The following is a 21,278-nucleotide window of genomic DNA, read 5'->3' on the forward strand; positions in this document are numbered from 1 at the left end:
GCTACATTTATGCATGCCCTGATAGATGCCATCTGACATGTATTTCTGCATTCATTTCTATTTATAGATCTTATTGTTTTAACAAAGACTTGCTGATTCATAATGTAAGCTTCATGTGTCCAAAGATTTATGTTGTAAGAACATTGTTTTAGGGAACACAATTTAATTATTGCGTTTAAATGACATGTCCTGTGGTGTGACATACTGCACGTTATTAAACAGTTTTTTTTTTAATTTAATTTAATTTTTTTAAACCCATGCAGTAAGTATGCGTTTCAGTTCAGTTCAGTTTAGTAGTAAACACAAAAGTTAGTTCGTCAGAAAGCGGAAAAGTGTGCAGATCAGGAAGCTTTAGCGCATATCATAGAATGGTATCAAGTGCTGTGGTTATTTATCACGTTATTATTAATTTACACATTGCAAATAGCCTATATTACAAAGTAACAAGTGTTTTAAAATAAGTGACGATCTTGTGTGGAAGATTACTAATGCTAAGACATTTACTTAACAGGTCGACTCCTCTGAAAATAATAATTCGCACACAAATTGAATATAAGGTTTATATTATTTTTCCTAAGCGTTTTGTGCTGTTTATGGCTGAGTAATGCTTATATGGAGAAAAAAACAAAAAACGCTTCACTGTAGTCAAAATGGACAACGCCGAAATTGAAAGCACGGATAAAAGGAACACATTAGGTTCATTCGGTTCACATTACGGTTTTATTTGTATGTAAACGTGTGAGATTTATGTAAAGTGCAGGTCACGTGACTCGCTCTCATGCCGCGCGCACTGAGGGAAGAAGATCAGTTTTACAGGCGCTCTGACATCTTTAGCTGAGTTCATCATGCTATCCCGAGACGAAATACTCAAACCCATCTGGTACGCCTTTACCGCTCTGGATGTAGACCGAAACGGGAAAGTATCCAAATCCCAGTTAAAGGTAAGCAAACTACTCTACTGCCAACTATAGAAATCACCTGTTTGAGCTCTAGTTTCCGTGTATTGGGTCTCAAGAGTTATGCGCAGTCGTTTAAACACTTAAAAAAAATGAAAGTTTGTCCAAAGCATTGACTTTTAGACATACTTATTCATACAGGCATTATAATCTGGATAAAGTGAAAATCAATTTTCAATTCTACATTTAGTAGCCTAACTTGGACAGTTTCTCTCTGCAACCAAGATTATTCCCTTTCGATACCGGGCTACAAAGTAGGGGAGACCGGGGGCAATTGTAACGCATTCAATTCCTCCAAATCAGAATCAAGATAGAGTGATGAAATTTAATCTGCAAATGCTCAGTAAGATTATTTCTCTGCCTGTGGAAAAGGAGCACAATCATTTCACCTCAGCAGATTTTTTTTTTTTTTAACAAAATACTGATTTTGTGGTATGAAAATTAATTTTTGGATGATTGCGAATTTAAACTACATACATTTTATCTCTAGGTTATTGATAGAAAATTAACATGAACAACCTATGCTAATATAGGTGTGGCTAGCTAGCATATGAGATTTTGTCATGGCTGCAACATTGGGGGCAATTGTAACACTGTTACAATTGCCCCCTAGCCATAGGGCCCACCTTGTTTTTCTGCATTGACAGCTACTTTTCTGTTAGAAAATAAACATAATTCAAATGTAAAACTACATTTAAAATGATTAGTGTTGCTTTTAAGTCTTTTAAAAAATAAAACTACTATTATCTCCACATGATCTCATTGAGTTCTTCTGTTAATATGTTTATCTTGTACCATTTCATTAAAGACTTTTCTTGACTCATCAGCTAAATAATGTATTTGAGTAAAATATATTTAAATAATTAAAATCTACTTACCTCTATAATAGTTGCAGTCTTCTGCAAAAAAAAAATATAAATAGACTTTTGCTTTTTAAATGATGCCTGACATTTAAGCGAATTTGAACCATATATTAGGGCTGACAATCGATTAAAATATTTAATCGCGATTAATCGCATGATTGTCATGAGTTATCTTTAATCGCAACTTAATCGCACATTTTTATTTGTTCTAAATGTACCTTAAATTAATCCTTATCAAGTTTTTAATACTCTAATCAACATGGGCATGGACAAATATGGATGCTTTATGCAAATGAATGTTTATTATTATTGAAACCATAGTCAACATAGAGCATGAAGAGTAGGCATGTTTCAAAGGTCATAGATGTTTTTCAGAGAACTTGTTCATGTCTATTAGACACATGGAAAAATAAATACCAGGTTTCCATTACTTCTCTTTCTTTGCACTGAGCAATTTACTTACACAAACCTGTTTACATTTTTGCATGACGACAGCTCTTCTTCTGAACATGCAAAATGTACAAATATTATTTATTATATTATTATAATCGCAGTACCGGCGATTCTCAGAAACAAAATAAGGTTTGGGTGCTTTTTTGAAGGGAAAAAAAAGAGTCGCTAAAGGGGTCTGCAATGTTGCTAAGTTGGCAACACGGTGCATCTCCATTTCTCCAACAATAGGTTAGGCCACGGGTCAAACAGAAAATGCGTGCTGCGTTAATCGCGCGTTAATGCCGTTAAAATGAATTTGCGTTAACTTTGACAGCCCTAATATATATATATATATATATATATATATATATATAGATAGATAGATAGATAGATAGATATAGATATATCTATATAGATATATATAGATATATCTATATAGATATAACATATATAATATTAGATACTACAGCAGTAAAGTTCCTTTTTATTTGAGATACAGTGGTTTAACATGACATTTTTCAGTGTTACAACTGCCCCCAAACACTGTTACAATTGCCTCCACCAAGGGGGCAATTGTAACACTCTGAATTCTTGCATTTCATTTAATATTATAGTCTTGTCCTTATTAGTGAAAATATATCAGTTGCATTATTAATTAGTGCACCTATATCTGTTTCTTGTATCAAAAGATGACTAGCGTATTTCAAGTAGTCTGCGAGTTATGAAGGCAAATGTAAAATGTTACAATTGGCCCCCGGTCTCACCTACTGACAGCTGACAATTAGGCCTTTTTTTTTTCAACAGATATTTGCAGAATATAATAGACACTATAATGAGAGAGAGAGACTAAATGTTTGAATAACGCCTGATCAGTCTTGCAAGACTTTCTCATGGGTGTATGCAGATGTATGTGCACTGAAGTTGCAACACTGAGATAAGCTTAGATTTTAGATGATCACTTTATGCAAAGTTGGATATTTTATCAACTTAAAAGATACATTAGGCCTAACCATCTAAAGATGCTTTAGGCTATTATTATTTTACAACAACAACAACAATAATAATAATAATAATAATAATAATAATAAATGACTAAATAAATCAACATTTTCTTCTATACAAAGCAGAATGCTTTTTCATCACTATCCACTCTGACTAAAATTTCATTATTGATTTTTTTATTGCTAAAATTAGCTTTGTAAATAAATTCACGTGTCATTTGCATGTCTACAAAACAAATTTCAGGTATTTAAGCGTAATAAGCATAAATTCAGTCAAGTGTGTCAAAACTTTTGACGCTTGATCTATTTTATCTTGCATGATGATTCAACCCAAGTGGCCTAGAGTTGCTGTCTGTCTCTCTGTAGGTGCTGTCTCACAACCTGTGCACCATAATGAAAATCCCTCATAACGCTTCAGCCCTGGAGGAGCACTTTAAAGATGATGATGAAGGACCAGTGTCAACACAAGGGTACATGCCCTACCTGAACATGTTCATACTTAATAAGGTAATAAATACACTGTCTCTTATCAAAGCACAGCCTTATTGCTGTATTTCACTCCAGCAGTTCTATGATGACAGTAATCAGATGACAATAATAGCAGGATGTTCTTGTCTCAATAAAGCCCCCTCAGAAATGTCACAGAATAAATTACTGTATATCTCTCACAATCACCAGCACAGGTTTTTGTTTAAGAATAGATGTTTATCATTTCCTCTGGAATAAGGTTACACATGACATATCATGACTTTTTTTTTTTTGTATCTGTCTGTTTTTCTGTACCAAGACATTCAGTGCCGTCCAAAATCTAGGATTCAAAATCTGATTTAAATTGGAAAGAAAATAAATAAATAAATGAATAATGTCATCACACACAACACATGAAAACTTTATGCATGCTATCAGTACTACTCAAATAAGTACATTTGTCACACTGTTCATATGACTTAAGATGCTCTTTAAACATTTAAACATACTGCTGCATAAAATGATCCTGTCATTAAAGCAAAAGGGCAATGTATAAAACTTTCAAGATTTGAAATTCATGTACGTTTTTAGTTTAACTCAAATTGCATAATTTGCGATTTAAAATGTATTCACTAGTGGTCTCACACTTTTGAAGCCACTGTATTATTTCAGCAATTAGGACATGTATTAATGTTTTCAGCACATTTAAAATTGGAAAATTGTCCAAAAAAAAAGCTTGCAAATACTAAAGAAGATGAGACCTAAAACGCTAAAACAACTGTAAGGAAGTTCATATGGGCCGTCACTTGTGACTCATGGGGCATGAGACTTGTTACTCACATATTTTTTTGTCTGTCTCTTGCTGAAAATGAAAATGAAAATTTAATGAGACTTAAGCGAGTGTTTAAAATTTCATACTGTTTAAAATGAAGTATGTAGTTTCTGTGCTACTTGTGTCACATATTTTCAAATTCTTTATTTTATATGCTTCATTATTCTTATCTCTGCAATATCTTACTATTTTATCTGGGACTTTATAAGTGCTGAAATGTGGGACAAAATGTAAATTTAGCTTATACATTTTGAGAAGAAACTGCACAAGTTTGGCGTCTCGATTGAAACCTAATATCTTGTAAACCTACCGCGAATGTGTTTAGCCCCTGTTTTACTTCATTGTCTCTCTTTGTGTATTTTGCTAAGAAAAACACCCAAATCTGTCAGAAGTTTCTATATATATTCTTCTTGGAAGTGAATAAGTAACTACAGTATATGAATTGCTTTCCCCCTACATTCAATCCGATGTCCTGTTCTCAACTTACAGTTGTTGAGTTCTTCTGCTTCTTTTCGACTTCACAGTTTGACATGTTTTGCATTCAGAAATGCTTTTCTTTGTAGCACTGCTGTAACGTGTGGTTATAACTTCTGTAAAAGCTTTTGTTGCCATCCTGTCAGCTCAAACCTGTTTGTCCATTCTTCAAGTCGTTTTGTCTTCAAGGCATTTTTCTTCCCGAGAAACTGCTACTTACTGTTTTTGGTTGTTTACACCATTCTCTGTAAACTCTAGAGACTCTCATGTGTGAAAATTTCTGACGTACTCGATCTTCACCCATTCTGATGTTTGGTTTGAACAAGAACTGAACCTCTTGTCCACGTCTGCATGCTTTTATGCATTGACAGAGATATATTAATTTTCATTGCCCATGTTCACAGATTTCCTTACTTGCTGCCTAAAATGAAATTTCTGGAATCAAAACCCTTGCAGTTAGTCAACACAAGACAAACTTTATGCCTCTGCTTATGAATTCTGCAAAAAGATTTAAAATTGTTGCCCTAAATTCACGTCATTTTGAATATTTTAATGGCAGATGCAGGCCAACTTTGACTTCAACGAGCTGAATAAGATGTGCTGGACTTTATCGGCACCAAAGCACATCAGTGGCAAACATCTGCTCATCTCAGGGGCTGAGACCTTCAAGGTCTGGTGCATCTTCAACTTTCTGTCTGAAGATAAATATCCACTGCACATTGTCACAGAAGAGGTTGGTTCTAGTGCTTTTGTGTTTTTATATCTTTTTCTAATTACATGTTATCAAATGGAAATAACACTGTTTTATTTTTATATTGTAACAGCTCGAGTACTTCCTGCGCAGGCTGTTTGCAGCAATGGGTTGCAGTTGGAACGAGGTCAGGTTTGAAGACTACAAAATGCATCTCAGTGCAAAGAAAAAACATCTGAATGCTTGGGAGCTGATTGAGCTTATTGGCATGGGCCAATTCACCAAGGGCATAAACCCTCAGACTCTCTCCATGGGCATCAATGAGGTCTATCAGGAACTTGTAATGGATGTTATTAAGCAGGTGGGAGTCTGTGTTAAAGCCAATGTAAATATACACTCTCCAAAACTGGAGAATAAACAGATATTCCTTACAAGTGATTAACCAGCTTTTTTTTTTTTTTTTTATTCAAAAAGGGCTATATGATGAAAAAAGGCCATAAGAGAAAGAACTGGACAGAGCGATGGTTTGAGCTCCGTCTCAATTACATGTCCTATTATTTGAGTGAAGACCTCATAGAGCAGAAGGGATGCATTTCACTTGATCGCAACTGCTGTGTTGAGGTAAAAGCAGAACATTTGTCACTGTATTTGTTGTAAAGTTCACACAAACAAAAACTGTGTCATCATTTATATACCCTTTATATTATGGAAGCTTATTTCTGCCACACCTTTTTATCTCACAATTCAGACTTTTTACCCTTATAATTATGAGAAAAAAGTCATAATTGCGATACAAAAAGTTGCAATAACCTTTTTTATTTTTTTTTATTCTCTGGCAAAAATGAAAATTTGATGTTTACCCCCAGGGCATCCAAGATGTAGGTGACTTTTTTTTTTCTTCAGTAGAACACAGACAAAGATTTTTAACTCAAACCGTTGCAGTCAATGGTACCCACGGCTTTGAGAGAAAAAAAAAACATACACAGACAAAACCAAATTAAACCCTGCAGTTTGTGACGATACATTGAGGTCTTTAGACACAAAACGATCGGTCTGTGCAAGAAACTGAACAGTATATAGTTTTTGTGTTCTACTGAAGAAACAAAGTCACCTACATCTTGGATGCCCTGGGGGTAAGCAGATAAACATCACATTTTCATTTTTGGGTGAACTATCCCTTTAAACTTCCATATCATGTCGATCCAACCCTGTATGATTTCTTATAAAAGCAGATGTTTAGCAGAATGTCCAAGTTGCTCTTTTCCATACAATAAAGTCAATGGGTATTGGGGCAGTCAAACGAAAACAAGCAGCCCATATGACTTATGCACTATATTGCAAGTCGTATGAAAGTGTTGTGTAAGGAAAGGACCAAAATTTAAAGGGATAGTTCACTTTTGTCATTTGCTGTCTTCTGTCATCTATCATTCACTCACCCTCATGTTGTTCCAAACCTGTATGAGTTTTAATTCTTCTGTGGAGCACAAAATAAGATATTTTGAAGAATGTTGGCAACCAAAGAGTTGAAGGTGTAGCCACTGACTTCCATAGTAACATAGTAAACTGTTCGGTTACAAACAATCTTCAAGATATCGTTTGTATTCAACAGAAGAAAGAAACTCACCCTCAATACAGATTTGGAACAACTTGAGGGTGAGTAAATGATGGCAGAATTTTCATTTTTGGGTGAACTATCGCTTTAAGTTGTTATCCACCAAAAATCATTCAGCACATTTATTCAAGCTTGGCACCTAAAGATGCATGTACAACAACATTATAAATTCTTTCACGTTTCACGACTGATCACACAATGTTACATTTAAATATTTTGAATTCAATGAAAGCCTTAATAGAAATGAAAGCTACAGCGGAAAAGCATACAGGGTTGGAAAAACAAAATGTTTGAACAAATAAAGACAGAGATTTTGTGGGTAAACTGTCCTTTTAAATATCTAAATTGCTCTGTCTTTGCAGTCCGTACCAGACAAGGATGGAAAGAAAAACCTCCTTATTATAAAATGTGTTGAGAAAAGTTTTGAGATCAGTGCATCGGATAAAAAGTCAAAACAAGAGTGGATTCAAGGTATTACATATCTGTCCTGGTTACACATAAGAGTTTACACTTTTGACTGTGAAATATTTGTCTATCCACAACTCCATGTGTTCATGTGTGTTCAGCCATCCAGGACTGCATTGTCCGCATAAGGCATGGCCTTTCCTCCCCGCAACGAGAATCCAGACAGAAACGCAAGGAGCAGAGAAACAAGTTGAAAGCTGAACAGGAGATGATGGAGAACAGAATAAGAAAGCTGCAGCTGACCAACGAGAGCAAGCAGGCCGAGCTGGAGGCCATGACCAAGGTACTCTAATCCTCGAGTTATTGAAAGATACAAATATAAGTTACCTGCTAAAACGTCTTATTTCCAAATATTTTAGTAGTATCTCTATTGGAGATATTGGATTAAAGGTGCATTTAGTAGTTCTATATCTAGTGGTAGCATTGCTGTTCATTGTGTACTTGAAGTTCTGATACCACAGTGGTGTTGATGCACTGCCATCTGTCAACATGGATCAGCATGATCATCTCAAAATATTATGTAAATGACACAATACTAGTGAGCTTTAGAGAGTGGTCCACACAACAATGAGTCTTATCTAACAAAAAAGAAGCAACTTGGACATCACTACTTTCGTATTTTCTTCGTCATTAAATCTTTCCACCTTGTGTTTTCCGTACTGATGTTTACTTTTTGTCTTTGTCTATGTTTGTACATGCCACACAGGTACTGATTTTACTGTTGTCTCTGCTGGTGACGCATGACAATAAGTGCATTCCAGTGTCTACATTTTTGCTTTTTGTATCACCAAACAATACTACATATTCAAGCATACCACATTCGGATGACTCCTGTCAAAAACACAATTTATTTATTGTGCAAAACTTTAGAAATTAGCACCAGACTGAACGCAAATTTTAGTTGAAGTTAGCAAATTTTATTGCATAAAAATACAATACATTGCATTTTTGTAAAAAATGATAATTTTCCATCCTCATCTTCAATCTCTGTCACAAGCACTTCATTTCAAGTGATGCTACCTCTTTCACAAATCTGAGTAGACGACCATTGCTGTGACTGGTGAATGTGTTTTAAAGCTGCAATAGTGCCGTATATGTTTGAGCCTGAGTCAGATTAAAATTAACCAACACAACAATTGCCTCCAAAGACACAATACTTTGCAATGCTGTAGCTTTCAATACAAGATATTTAATGTAATACAAGATATACAAAACATTCTCGTTCAAACCTGGCCGTGTCGGCATGTCGGTGAAAATAAACTTAAGCCATGCATCATTTCTAGTAGAAATCTTTTAGAAGGATATCCCTAGTGAAAAATAGATATACTTAAATGTATTTGAAATACATTTATTTCATGCTATGTATACTACAAATGCATTTTCATATTTATGCCCTTATTAAAATGTCCTGCATTTGTACTTTTAGTATACTAAACTGGTCTGCTAAATTGGAACAACTAATTTTGTACTTAATGCACTTTAATTGTGCAAAAGTAGTGCTGAAGTACAATTAAAGATATACTTAAAGATATAAGTCTGATATTATACAAAAATCATATAATCCTCATAAAAAGTGACATTAAAACATATTTTAGAATTAATATTAAGAAAAGTGCATTGTGCACAAGTAATATGCCAAGTAATATTTATATATTTTTTAGTCTTGAGCTATCTGTCAGTAAATATGCTAATAGATTTGAACTACTTAGTATGAAATGCATGTATTTTAAATATATTACTTTTTAGAGATGCACAGGTTTTGGAGGTGCAGTTTGAATAGCAGAATCACTCTTGTGATTGATGGACAGACATGAGTTGTTTATATATACACATTTAGGGGCATGTGGTGGTGTTTCAGAAAGGTGGAAACAAAAACTCATATTATAAACTGGGGAGTTACCTTTAAAGATTTTAAACTTGCAGTACCTCTTCTATTACAATATCATTTTCGTTTTGTTCTCTTTTCACTGTCAGTTCCCCTTTCAGCTCATTTTCATTCACCTACATTTTTTTTATAGCACACTATTAGTAATTAGAAACTAAAATTTCACTTCCTTGTCTATTTGTTTTCTCCCATGTTAAACCTTTAATTAGTTTTAGTATTACATTTTTATGACAATCCTGTTCAACAATAAGAAAGCTACAGAACTCCTACTGAAGCTCTTAACTGAGAGACTGATAAATGTGTAGATATTTCTTGAACATTTTTATTTTTTTCCATTGCCATTGAAGCCATAGCCTTGTGGTTTCAAGTGGCTCCGCTCAACTGTCTTTGTCAAAAAAAAAGAAACCCAAAAACATAACTTAAAAAAAACAGCTTTGCTTATGCAAATTTTATATTTTTGGGCACCTGCAAAAGAGCACTCCTGAGCAATGAAGCAACACTTCCTGTGTACAGGCGGCTTTGAGAGTCACTAGTTCCAGTTTAATATCTTTAGTCTCAAGGGATAGTTCTTTCATTAAGCTGTACTTTATTGCCTGTCAAGCAGGAAATAAGGTTACTCCTTGGCAGCAAGATAACTGTGTAATTATTATCTCCTGTGTTAAACATGCAAAGCCACTAATCTTGGAAACATTTGCACTACACAAACAATGATAATGAAAAAAATGCACATTGCACATATTTTTCAAATAACATTAAGCATTTTAATAATCTGAACATTTCTGCTTTTAAATAATCCTGAATGCTTTGCCTCATATACTTCTACTGTAAGTGCATTTGTTTTTTTTTACAAATTGAGGGAAGTGTTGAAATGCTTTTGTTGAAATCAACAGTACTTTGTATAATAGTAGTAGTGCTTGTACTTTGGGATTTAATCAGGCTCACAAAAGCCTTTCATGGTTCCATTTTGTCTGGATGTGGCAGAACCTGCAGGAAGCATCAATGAGGGGTGATTTGGAGGAACAGAGAAGACTTCAGACCCAAAAAGAACTACTGGACCAATACAGACGAGACCTGGAGCAAGAGAAAATGGTAACAGCAACATTAACTATGTCCCACTAGCAGACATCTCACCTCTCCAAAAAAGGACCAGGAGTCTCTTGCATATTGATAGCGAATCCCTGACACCCGCAAATTATATGCAATCCCTTAAATTGAGAGAGAGAGAGAGAAAGAGAGGGGCCCTGTTTCCTGGGTATTAAAGTGCATTTTTGGGTATTCAATCACAAGTTGTCAGCTGAGATGCATTTTACGTTTCCACCTATACGTGCATTTTAAATGCGTCTCCTTTGACCAATTCTGTTCAAATTTAATCACACTGATGTCACTTTTGCAGCAATGCATTGAATGAAATAACCTGGGTAAGCTTACGAGCGAGCAGTAATGCTACCTGCCTGAACTCTTTTATTGTTGAAACTTAGGGTGTCAATTGATTCTAGTATTTACTTGCGATTTATTATTATTATTTATTTTTTTGTATTTTTTTGTAGTGAGTATGTTGATGCATTCAGTTTCTTACTAATAAAAGAAAGAAAAATAATGCGCTATTTCTGCAGAAAGGCTGTCAGTGTGCAATCAAACACAATACCAGTCTGCAGTTATACTTATGTGCTGCAGATGTGTGAAACAGGCCTGATGTAATAAAGAAATGTAAAATTTCTTCTTAGGCTCGAATGCAGATGGAAGAGCAGGTGGTTGAAAAGGCCAATGAAGTGGAGCAGTATTGGCAGCGTATGCAGGAGCTGGAAGAAATGTACCGCCAACTGAAAAAGGCACTAGGCGACGAGAGGCAGGCCAAAGATGATGAAGAAGCCCTGTGCAAACTGCAGGCCAGGTGCACAAACACACAACATTCGGTATACACATCTAGTAGTCAATGTTTTGGGCCACCGCATTATGCAGAACATCCGTGTGTTTTATTTGTAGGCTGCTACAAGAGGAGGCAAACAAGAGGCTTGAATTGGAGCAAATTCACCGGCAGCAGCAAGAAATCTTATCCCAGTCTCAGAAAGAGAAAGAAGAGCTGGAAAGGGAGCGGGCAGAAAAGGACAGTGCCCTGCAGGCTGCACAGGAGCAGCTGGAGAGCCTTAGAAGACAGAGAGAGGGGGCGCAAGAGGAATACATGGTAGCGGTTTCATACTGATACTCTCTCAGAAATAAAAGTACAAAAGCTGTCACTGGGGCGGTACCTTTTCAAAAGGTACATGTTTGTACCTAAAGGGTCCATTTTGGTACCTTAAACATACATATTAGTACTTAAAGTGTACATATTTGAACCTAATAGGTACAAAAGTGTACCTTTTGAAAAGGTACCACCCCAGTGACAGCTTTTGTACCGTTATTTCTGAGAGCGTAGAGTGTGTTTAGGGATTTTTATAATGTTTGCTATGTCAAATCAACATTATCCTTTTCTAGTATATTTTGGTTTCCAACATATTTAATTTTGCTTCTTTGCTTCTATTAGAACAGACGTTAAAAGTTTTGTTGGTTGTTGTTTCCTCTTTTAAATGCAAAAAAGTACAACTTTAATTTTAAACTTAAAGGAATAGTTCACCCAAAAATGAAAACTGCTGAAAATGTATTCACCTTCAGGTCGTCCGAGATGTAGATGAGTTTATCAGATCACTTGCTCAATAATGGATCATCTGCAGTGAATGGGTGCCGTGAGAGTTGATAAAAACATCATAATGATCCACACAACTATAGTCCATCAGTTAACATCTAGTGAAGTGAAAAGCTGCATGTTTGTAACAAAGTCTATAATGCATAAAAATGCTTCCATCTTTTGTTGTCCTCTCACACTTTTAAACAGTGCTTGATCTGTGCAGATGTATGCACAGCAATAGTATGAATAGGGGACTTTTATTTTAGCCAGAATCAATGATTTGAAGTTAAAGATGTCTTAATCGTGAAGTTGTTTATTACAAACATACAGCTTCTCACTTCACTGGATTCATGAGGATTACTCGTGAATTGTTGTGATGTTTTTATCAGCTGTTTGCACTCTCATTTTGACGGCACCCATTCACTGCAGAGGTGAGCAAGTGGTGTAATGATACATTTCTCCAAATCTGGTCTGATGAAGAAGCAAACTCATGTACATCATGGATGGCCTGAGGATGAGTACATTTTCAGCAAGTTTGCATTTTTGGGTGTAGTGTTCCTTTAAGGTAAATGATAAGAATTTCAGTGACTTTTATTGTTTTTCAGGTCATTACAAGGAAACTGGAACGGGCAGCTAACAAAACAAAGAATTGGAAGCACAAAGTCTCTAAACACGAGGGACTACTTCGAATCATTTCACCAGGTGACCGAGTGTAACCTTTCATAGATGGCAGATACCATTTCCAAAAGCACCAGATTAATGTTTTTCATGTATTTCTCAGGCACCAAGTCCCCCACTAAAATGACCAACTGGGGACAGGCAGCGTTCACCGAAACAGAGCTGGATGAGCTGGGGAGGATTTGGCAGGAGAACAAGAATAGATCATATGATGAACAGTAACATCTAAATCATCCATTTCTTTTATTTGTGTATATTTATTTTGTGCTTGCCAGCTAGGCATCATCTTGACTCTTGTTACCGGTTAAATCTGTTGTTACTAAAATGTGTTTTTATTCAACCATTTATTAATCATGTGCTCTTATAATGGAACATTAGCAGATAAACGATATGCAGTTGATTGTGTTGATTTTGTTTTTGAGTCATCAAATTAATGTAAAATGTGACATCCATACCTTTTTATACTTTGTTGTATACATTTTTTTTTTACATTTTTTTTAAATGCACTTAGAAAATGTAAAAGTTTGGAGGTGCTAGTGCTATCAAAGCACCTGATACCTACCGTATCCACTAGATGTCCTTGTTGATACACAGATAAACCCATAAGACCAGTTCTCATAGTTTCTGTAGACTAGAGTCACCGATTGACAAAAGATACATAACTGATACTGTTACTCTTAGCAGTGCATGTATAATCCATTTATCTCAAAATTAGCTTTTTAACTTCAGCGTGTTTGAAAATATATAAAATAATAAATCACATTGTTCATGATGGGTTGATGTGGTTCATTTTGTCTTCAATCTCTTTGTCAACCAGGATGAATTTATTTGAATATATTGATAGCATTTTGCATGTATGCATTAGATGGATGCTTTAATCCAAAGCAGCATACATTGCATTCAAGGAATGCATTTAATCAGTTCATGCATTTTTTGGGAATCAAACTTATGACCTTAGCATAACCCTGCTAAAAAAAAAAAAACAATAGAAACCATCACAGCAATTCTAATGGTTTCCATTAAAATGCCATTATAAACCATTAGCTTTTTCCAGTAAAACCATTACAAAATTCCTTTTTGTAGTGTATTTTGGGCATTTTTCCAATAGGATTTAACATCCCACCAATAGAATCCATCACATACCAGTAGACACCATTATAGTTTTCATTAAATCCATTACATTTTCTATTGTATTTTGGGCAGGGTTCTATTGTTTTTTTTTTCAGCAGGGTTTTTTCATTACAGCATTAATGCCATATTGTAATGTTTGAATTTTGTTATCTTTGCTGTTATTATTATTGCTGTAAAATTTAAAACTTTATTTTATTTTACTGTGGTAGATATTGTTAGGCAGGACGCCAAAAAGTTACCAATAAAATCACAACAACTAGAGTTATTACCTAGAGTTGTCACAAGTGGTTTGATGGCTTTATAAGTTGGATATCAAACTGTCAAAGTAGCCTGATAATGGGCACATTGTAAATATCTGGCGCCTTAATAAATAAAATTTTATCACTCTGCCTTTGAGTTCCAGACAGACAGTCAGTCTGTGCTTTGTCACTTACAGAAAGAGTTACAGCCCCACGTGTTTTTCAGTGATTCTTTCAGCAGGTTACATCTATCCACCAGTAGGGGGCGACAAAGGGACTTTCTTTATGAGTGAATCATTGAATCATTTATTCAACCGGTACATTTGAACACTGATTCACTCGCGAACAGAATTCCACTGTTGTGTGTCTGAATGCTCGGAGACGGTGCGACGGTTGATCCTGCTCTTGAAACTGTTTTCGTTGGTGAAGTAAAAATAGACAATGTAAGTACTATGTCTCTAAAATGTACTTTACTCAATATTATGTCTTTTTTTTATTGAATATCAATTTTAATCATTGAATATCACCTCTATGGTTCCTTCGGCTTGGCCGTTATAACGTTAGGCCTACTCATTAGAACAGCATCAGCAGTTTTCTTTTTACCAGTGCTTTTAGAGTGACTTATTCCTTGAAGACTTGTGTTTAAATAACCATATTTTGGACATAAAAACTGATATTGGATGAGACATTTAACGTTAACGTTAGTGGGGCGCGCGAATTCAGTTGAACGTTACAAATCAAGTCGCCGCACTCGGTAAGAAATTTAAAATTACAAAAGCTTATTGCAGTATATTTTAAACATGTAACGTGAAAAAAAAAAAACTAATTTTAATTAGAAAAAAATCATCAAGCCAGCCACTAGAACTTTCAAAGACATGACTGAAAAGTGGTCGAAGCGCGCGATATTTCGAGAGCTGGTGCATTGCGATTATGTGAGTGGCATGTTGATGGAGTGGAGGGATCAAATATGCAAAAATATTCATATTTTATTTTGAGCCAAGTCCCAAAATATCTCGCAGAAAAAAAAAAAAAATCTCATTATTGTTCTAAATAAGCAAAGTATGCAGGTACAAGCAGTATGCTTTGAATTTCTTGAGAAGACTTTCTATAAATTAGGAAAGGCTTAAAATATTTTCATGCCAGACTTGTTCAGAGATCTGTCTATTTTAATGCTCTCAGTAAGGAGCTGAGGGAGAGCAGGAGGATGGGAGAAGGCCAGGAGGGGCCGCTGATGTGGAGATGAGTGACATAAAAGCAGATATCCGATGTGAAAGGGGAGCCTTATCCAGAAAAATAGTACATATGGCCTTTCATTTATTTATTTACACTTCTGTAGAGTTCAGTGACCACTCACTTTCAGCAACCTAAGTACAGACCCCACATTTTTCCTTTTAACAAAACCCTTTATCGAACCCATTATTTACTAAATCAGCCAAATCAGGAATGAATTAAAATGAATGAAAACATAGGATAAGACTGAGTACTTAAACTTTTGATTAAATTAAGTGTTAATCCATGACACATTACGTAGATAATAAATAATAAAAAAAATCTGAAAATACAGCATTACACTTGACATTAAAATTTATTGAAAGTATAAAAATATATTTAATACAAATACAACAGTCTTTTTGTATGAAAGTCAAGATGCTGGCCATAAAATCACCAAGACTTCTTAAAAGGGCACAGGAAGCATACAAGGCCAAAGGCAAAGAGGTCAAGTGAAGTGCCAAAAATGACAAGAGGGCCTTTGTAGAGGAGCTAGTTGGAATAGCTGAAAAGTGGTGAGATGAGTGTTGTGTACAAGATCACCAAACAACTTACTGGTAAAATGACGAACCAGTCCATGCCTGTTAAAGACAAAAATTGCAACAACCTCACCACTGACCAAGAAAAAGCTGATACTTCCATGAAGTACTCATCAACCAAGAGTCAGATGACCCTGCTAATCCCTCTGCAACAGGTGACATTCTCGATATTGATACTAGTCCCCCAACTGAGGCAGAGTTTAGGCTCTCCAGCAAAGCCATGAAAAATGGAAACGTGCAGGAATTGATTCCATCTGTGCTGAAATGCTTAAGACTGATACCTCATGCAAGGTTCTCACAGACCTCTTTAGAAATATCTGGGAACAAGAGACCATCCCAGATGACTGAAATAAAGGCCTCATTGTGAAACTCCTCAAGAAGGGTGATCTTCAGAGCTGTGACAATTGGCATGGCATCACTGGCTCTCAGTCCCATCAAATGTTTTCTGTAGAGTTCTTCTATACAGAATTGACTAAATGATGACTTTAAACAGGATTCAGAAGTGGAGGAAGGTGCATAGACCAGATCTTTACATCATCGAACAATGCATCAAGTGGAACACCCCTCTGAACATCAACTTTATAGACTTTAAAAAAGCCTTACACCCTATGGAAAATCTTGCTATCCACCAAAAATGGTTTCGCTGATGAGGCTGTTCCACAGGAAAATCAAATGCAGTGCAACTGTAGACGGACACTTGTCAGAATAGTTCCCTGTAAAGTCTGGCGTGCAGCAGGGTATCATCTCTCCAATCCTCTTCCTGGTCACAATCGACTGGATAATGTGGAAAACAACAGCTGACAGACCCAGAGGCATCCAATAGACCCCCTTGTCACAACTTGAAGAACTTGACTTTGTCAATGACCTTGCTGTATTCTCCACAAAATTCAAACATCTCCAAGAAAAGACAGACTGAACAGCTTTGCAATGCAGGTGGGCCTGAACATCAATCCATTCAAGACCCAAGTTATGTGCATTAATTTCCATCCCTAATGCACCAGTCACTGTCAGTAGCAATTTCACATGCCTAGGAAGCCTGATTAGCAAGGATAATGCAGCACAAAAAGACGTACAAGCAAGGCTCGGAAAAGCTAGAGGGGCTTTTGCCAGACTAAACATGCTCTGGAAATATAGGCAATACAGCACCACAACAACAGTTTTGTCAAACCAGTCCCGTGTTGTCGAGTTACTATGGGAGACATGAACAAGATCAGCACCTTCCACAATGGATGCCTCAGGAGGATATGTCATATATTCTGGCCTCTGAAGATTACCAATGAAGAACTGTACAAGAGAGCAAAGAGCCATAGCATGGTCATTGAGATGAAGCACCGTTGTGTGACTCGCATCCAATGGTTTGGACATGTCCTTAGAATGGACCAGGACCGAATTCCAAAGACTGCCCTGAGATGGACACCACCTAGCAGAAGAAAACAAGGGTGACCAAAAACAACATGGAGACATACAGTGATGGCAGAACTAAAGGAGATGGATCTGACATGGGGTGAGGCACAGCATGCTGCAAATCATCGAGCCAATTGGAAACAAATCATTGATGCTTTATGTCCCACTCAAGACGAAGAGGTGTAAGTAAGTAAGTAGTTCTTCACTGGTTATTCTGTTATTATACATGATTTTTTTTCTAATTGAAACAGCAATCACACTGTGGCGACTGCCAGTGAGTGCAGACAGTGAAGTTCACATATTGCCTCATGATACATAACAGGCTAACACCTGTTAGCAACCGAAATGACTTGCTACCACACTGATTCCAATGAACAGCATTTAAAGGAATTGTTCACACCAAAATGAAAATTTTGTCATCATTCACACACCCTCATGTCGTTCCAAACCTGCATGACTTACTTTCTTCTGTGGAATCTTCTTCTAGGAAATCTTTTTGAATGTAAATGGGTGTCAAATGTTGTTTGGCCTCCTGTGTTCTTTTTCATATTTAGTAAACAATCCTTTTAAGGCTGTATTTGTCCAAAATGTTTGTATAGGTCTGTCTATTCTAAATTAAGCATTTATTCTAGTAATAGAATGAATTCTTTTTGGAAATGAAGCCTAGCAGAGGCATAATTAAATGTGCTATATTAGAAGTTAATGCATTATTAACAATATATGTGACCCTGCACCACAAAGCCAGTCATAAGTGTCCATTTTTTGAAATTGAGATTTATGCATCACCTGAAAGCTGAGTAAATAAGCCTTCCATTGATGTATGGTTAAGTATGTTAGGGTTGGACAATATTTGGCTGAGATACAACTATTTGAAAATCTGGAATCTGGGGGTGCAAAAAAAGTCAATATTGAGAAAATGACCTTTAAAGTTGTCCAAATAATGTTCTTATCAATGCATATTGCTAATCACAAATTTAGTTTTGATATATCTACGATAGGAAATTTACAAAATATCTTCATAGAACATGATCTTTACTTAATATCCTAATGATTTTTGGCATAAATGAAAAATCAATAATTCTGACCTATACAATGCTGGCTATTGCTACAGATATACACGCAGGGCTCGCAAAATTTCAAAATCCCTGGTAGCCTTTCGGGCAGGTACTCTTCAGATTTTGGTAGCCCGAAAATTAATTTAACTAGCCCAAATTAAAAGAAGACCTTTTTTTTTTTTATAAATATAGAAAATCAGATAGGAGTTTAAATGTCAAATCAAAAATATTTTCAATACACAAATATGAAGGAAGGAATCTTATTTCACTATTTACAGGGTATCTGCAGAATTTTAAAAAATAAATTTAAGGCAATTTATGAACCATTTTAAGAGCTGCACGAGGAAAATGAACACAGTATGAGCGGGGTTGGACAGTGTCTATGGTAACATACAGTATTGAGCCATAAAATTACATGATTTACAGTTCAGATACAGGTTTTCACAAAAACAAAAATCTTATACAACAGCATTTCAGGCTATAAACCATTTTTATGAAAAGGGATAAATCAAGCATATAAATTGTTAATTTAAAATGTATAAATATTACTGTCTTAATTGTTTAAATTTTTTGAAGGCATATTAACTTCTTTCTCATTTACAGCTCTGTGTTTGCTGCGTAAAAAGTTGATATTTGCATTGATCTGACCATAAACAGTAAGAAAGGCTATTTGGAAATGCAAATTCATTCTCTGCCACGAGGTGGCGCTTTAGGAGCGCTGAAATATTGCGGTTTCCCCGGAAACGCTGTACACAAAGCAGCCCTGCGCTCATAAACGCTGCTTTATCAGGAATTATGGTTTAGATGAAATTAAAATGCCAACGACATGTTTCTGAGGACAGTCGGTTACCTTCAGATACATTCACATAAAGACATCCGCGCCGCGGTTTGACTTTAAACGTGCAGCGCTCATTTATTCAATGACACTGTTGCCTTTTGAAGTTTAATCCTGCCGTATCGCGCGACTCTTGTCTTTCTGTCCCCAACTGTAAGACCTCTAGAAATTATAATTAAGACATTTCTTATACCATTTAACGTATTTAAAACTTTTTATGGCCTTAAGTTTGATACAACTCACTTTCAGAGTTTTTAAGGACCCGCGGGAGATCTGTATTTAAGGAGCCCGTCGGGCAGGCAGTGATACATTTTGGTAGCCCGACTGGAAAACACAATAGCCCCGGGACGTCAGGCTAGCGATTTTGCGAGCCCTGACACGTGCTACTTATGATTGATTTTGTGGTCCAGGGTCACATATAATAGTTTAAAATGTTCAAACTAGACCCATGCAATTGACAAATCTGCAGATTCAGATCTAAGTTAATTAATCAAGGCAATGTGATGAACTTCCTTTGAACTTTGTTGTTCCAGAAAAGAAACTGAAACTCATTCCATAAATGCTGACAAATTAGAACATTTGAGAAACCAGATTCCCGAAAACATGTCCTTACAGTGCAACATAAGACATGCAATAGACATTAGTCTTCACAAGTGAGTGTCAAAACAAACAGTACTATGTTACGCTGAGTCTTCGTTTCTGGCACTGGGCAGGAAAAGAGAGCACACGTGCAATTCCTAACGTCTAATACCTGCAGAGATTGTGGCATTAGCTGAGCTCATCTGTGGGTTTTAACAAAACAAATGTTAGACATTGGAGCCGTGACACTAAAGTGATGCAATGATGCTAATGAAAGGGAACGGTTCATTCTTAGGCCATAGCTGGTATGGGTAACAGGCCTTGACATGTCAGTTTAACTTGTGCTGAGGTCATTGCCATTATAAAGGCTTTGGACAAACAAATTACAAGCTCACATTGTTTTTGTGTGTTGAGCAGTCAATGGTTCTCGGCTGGTTTTGTTTCATGACTTTATACTGGACATCAATGATCAAAGTACCAAAATCAGAAGTAAACTGAAATGTTCTTAAAATTCAATATATTAATATAAATATAAATGTATGGTATTACTTTAGTATAGGGACCAATTCTCACTATTAACTAGTTGCTTATTAGCATGCCTATTAATAACATATTGTCTGATTATTAGTACTTATAAAGCTCTTATTCTGCATGACCATATTCTACATCCCTAATCCTACCCAATACCTAAACTTAACAACTACCTTATTATTAATATCAGCAAATTAGGAGTTTGAGGCAAAAGTCGTAGTTGATGGTTTGTTAATTGTGAGAATTGCACCTTAAAATAATGTGACCAAATGTATTAAAAATGATTTTGTTATTTTGTAAAACCAGTAACCACTGATCTATAATAGAGAAATGGATTGCTCATGACATCGTAAAAAGTGAAGCCTCTTCTCTGCCATATTGCTATTCGTCTGTATTCCTAAACATTCTATTGAAATAACTATGGAAATAATACAATTTTAATGAGAAATCATCATGAGAAGTCAGCATTTCTCTCATTGTCTCTCTGTACATTCCTACAATGCAAGCGTCCTAAGCATGTAAATGGTTATTTGTTTAATGTTGGGAATTGCCACTGCTTATGAAAAAGATCAGATCAGGTGTGTCAACATCAGATCAGTGGACAGACATAATATTTCAGCATTACAAGTGTCAAAATGCTAATTCTGAAACCCAAATAGAGATTTATGCTTTGCCCA

At 35.8% G+C, this 21,278-nt stretch overlaps 1 protein-coding gene and 1 long non-coding RNA gene across 2 annotated transcripts in view; both read left to right on the forward strand.

Moving 5' to 3' along the window:
- The first annotated feature begins 759 nt into the window (after positions 1-759).
- On the forward strand, positions 760-13,788 carry swap70a (switching B cell complex subunit SWAP70a). Its single transcript, XM_058780465.1, has 12 exons — positions 760-941; positions 3,619-3,759; positions 5,586-5,759; positions 5,851-6,078; positions 6,192-6,338; positions 7,692-7,800; positions 7,896-8,077; positions 10,661-10,768; positions 11,404-11,570; positions 11,663-11,861; positions 12,947-13,043; positions 13,123-13,788. Exons 1-12 carry the CDS (start codon positions 846-848, stop codon positions 13,239-13,241), a joined length of 1,767 nt encoding a protein of 588 aa, XP_058636448.1. The 5' UTR covers positions 760-845; the 3' UTR covers positions 13,242-13,788.
- Positions 13,789-14,735: 947 nt separating this feature from the next.
- The window catches only part of LOC131544719 (uncharacterized), a 75,495-nt gene continuing 68,952 nt past the window's right edge, over positions 14,736-21,278 (forward strand). Inside the window, exon 1 of the long non-coding RNA XR_009272206.1 lies at positions 14,736-14,832. This is a non-coding gene — a long non-coding RNA (uncharacterized LOC131544719). The remainder of the gene's footprint in view (positions 14,833-21,278) is intronic.

This window comes from Onychostoma macrolepis, chromosome 07 (genome assembly GCF_012432095.1).
Source record: "Onychostoma macrolepis isolate SWU-2019 chromosome 07, ASM1243209v1, whole genome shotgun sequence".
Classification (NCBI taxonomy): Eukaryota; Metazoa; Chordata; class Actinopteri; order Cypriniformes; family Cyprinidae; genus Onychostoma; species Onychostoma macrolepis.

Bases quoted from the DNA above. Each gene is read 5' to 3' on its own strand.
- swap70a (XM_058780465.1), top strand. From the start codon at position 846: ATGCTATCCCGAGACGAAATACTCAAACCCATCTGGTACGCCTTTACC. The intron at 5,760-5,850 runs GTTGGTTCTAGT...ATATTGTAACAG, and splicing joins TGCACATTGTCACAGAAGAG to CTCGAGTACTTCCTGCGCAG. The intron at 6,339-7,691 runs GTAAAAGCAGAA...CTGTCTTTGCAG, and splicing joins ATCGCAACTGCTGTGTTGAG to TCCGTACCAGACAAGGATGG.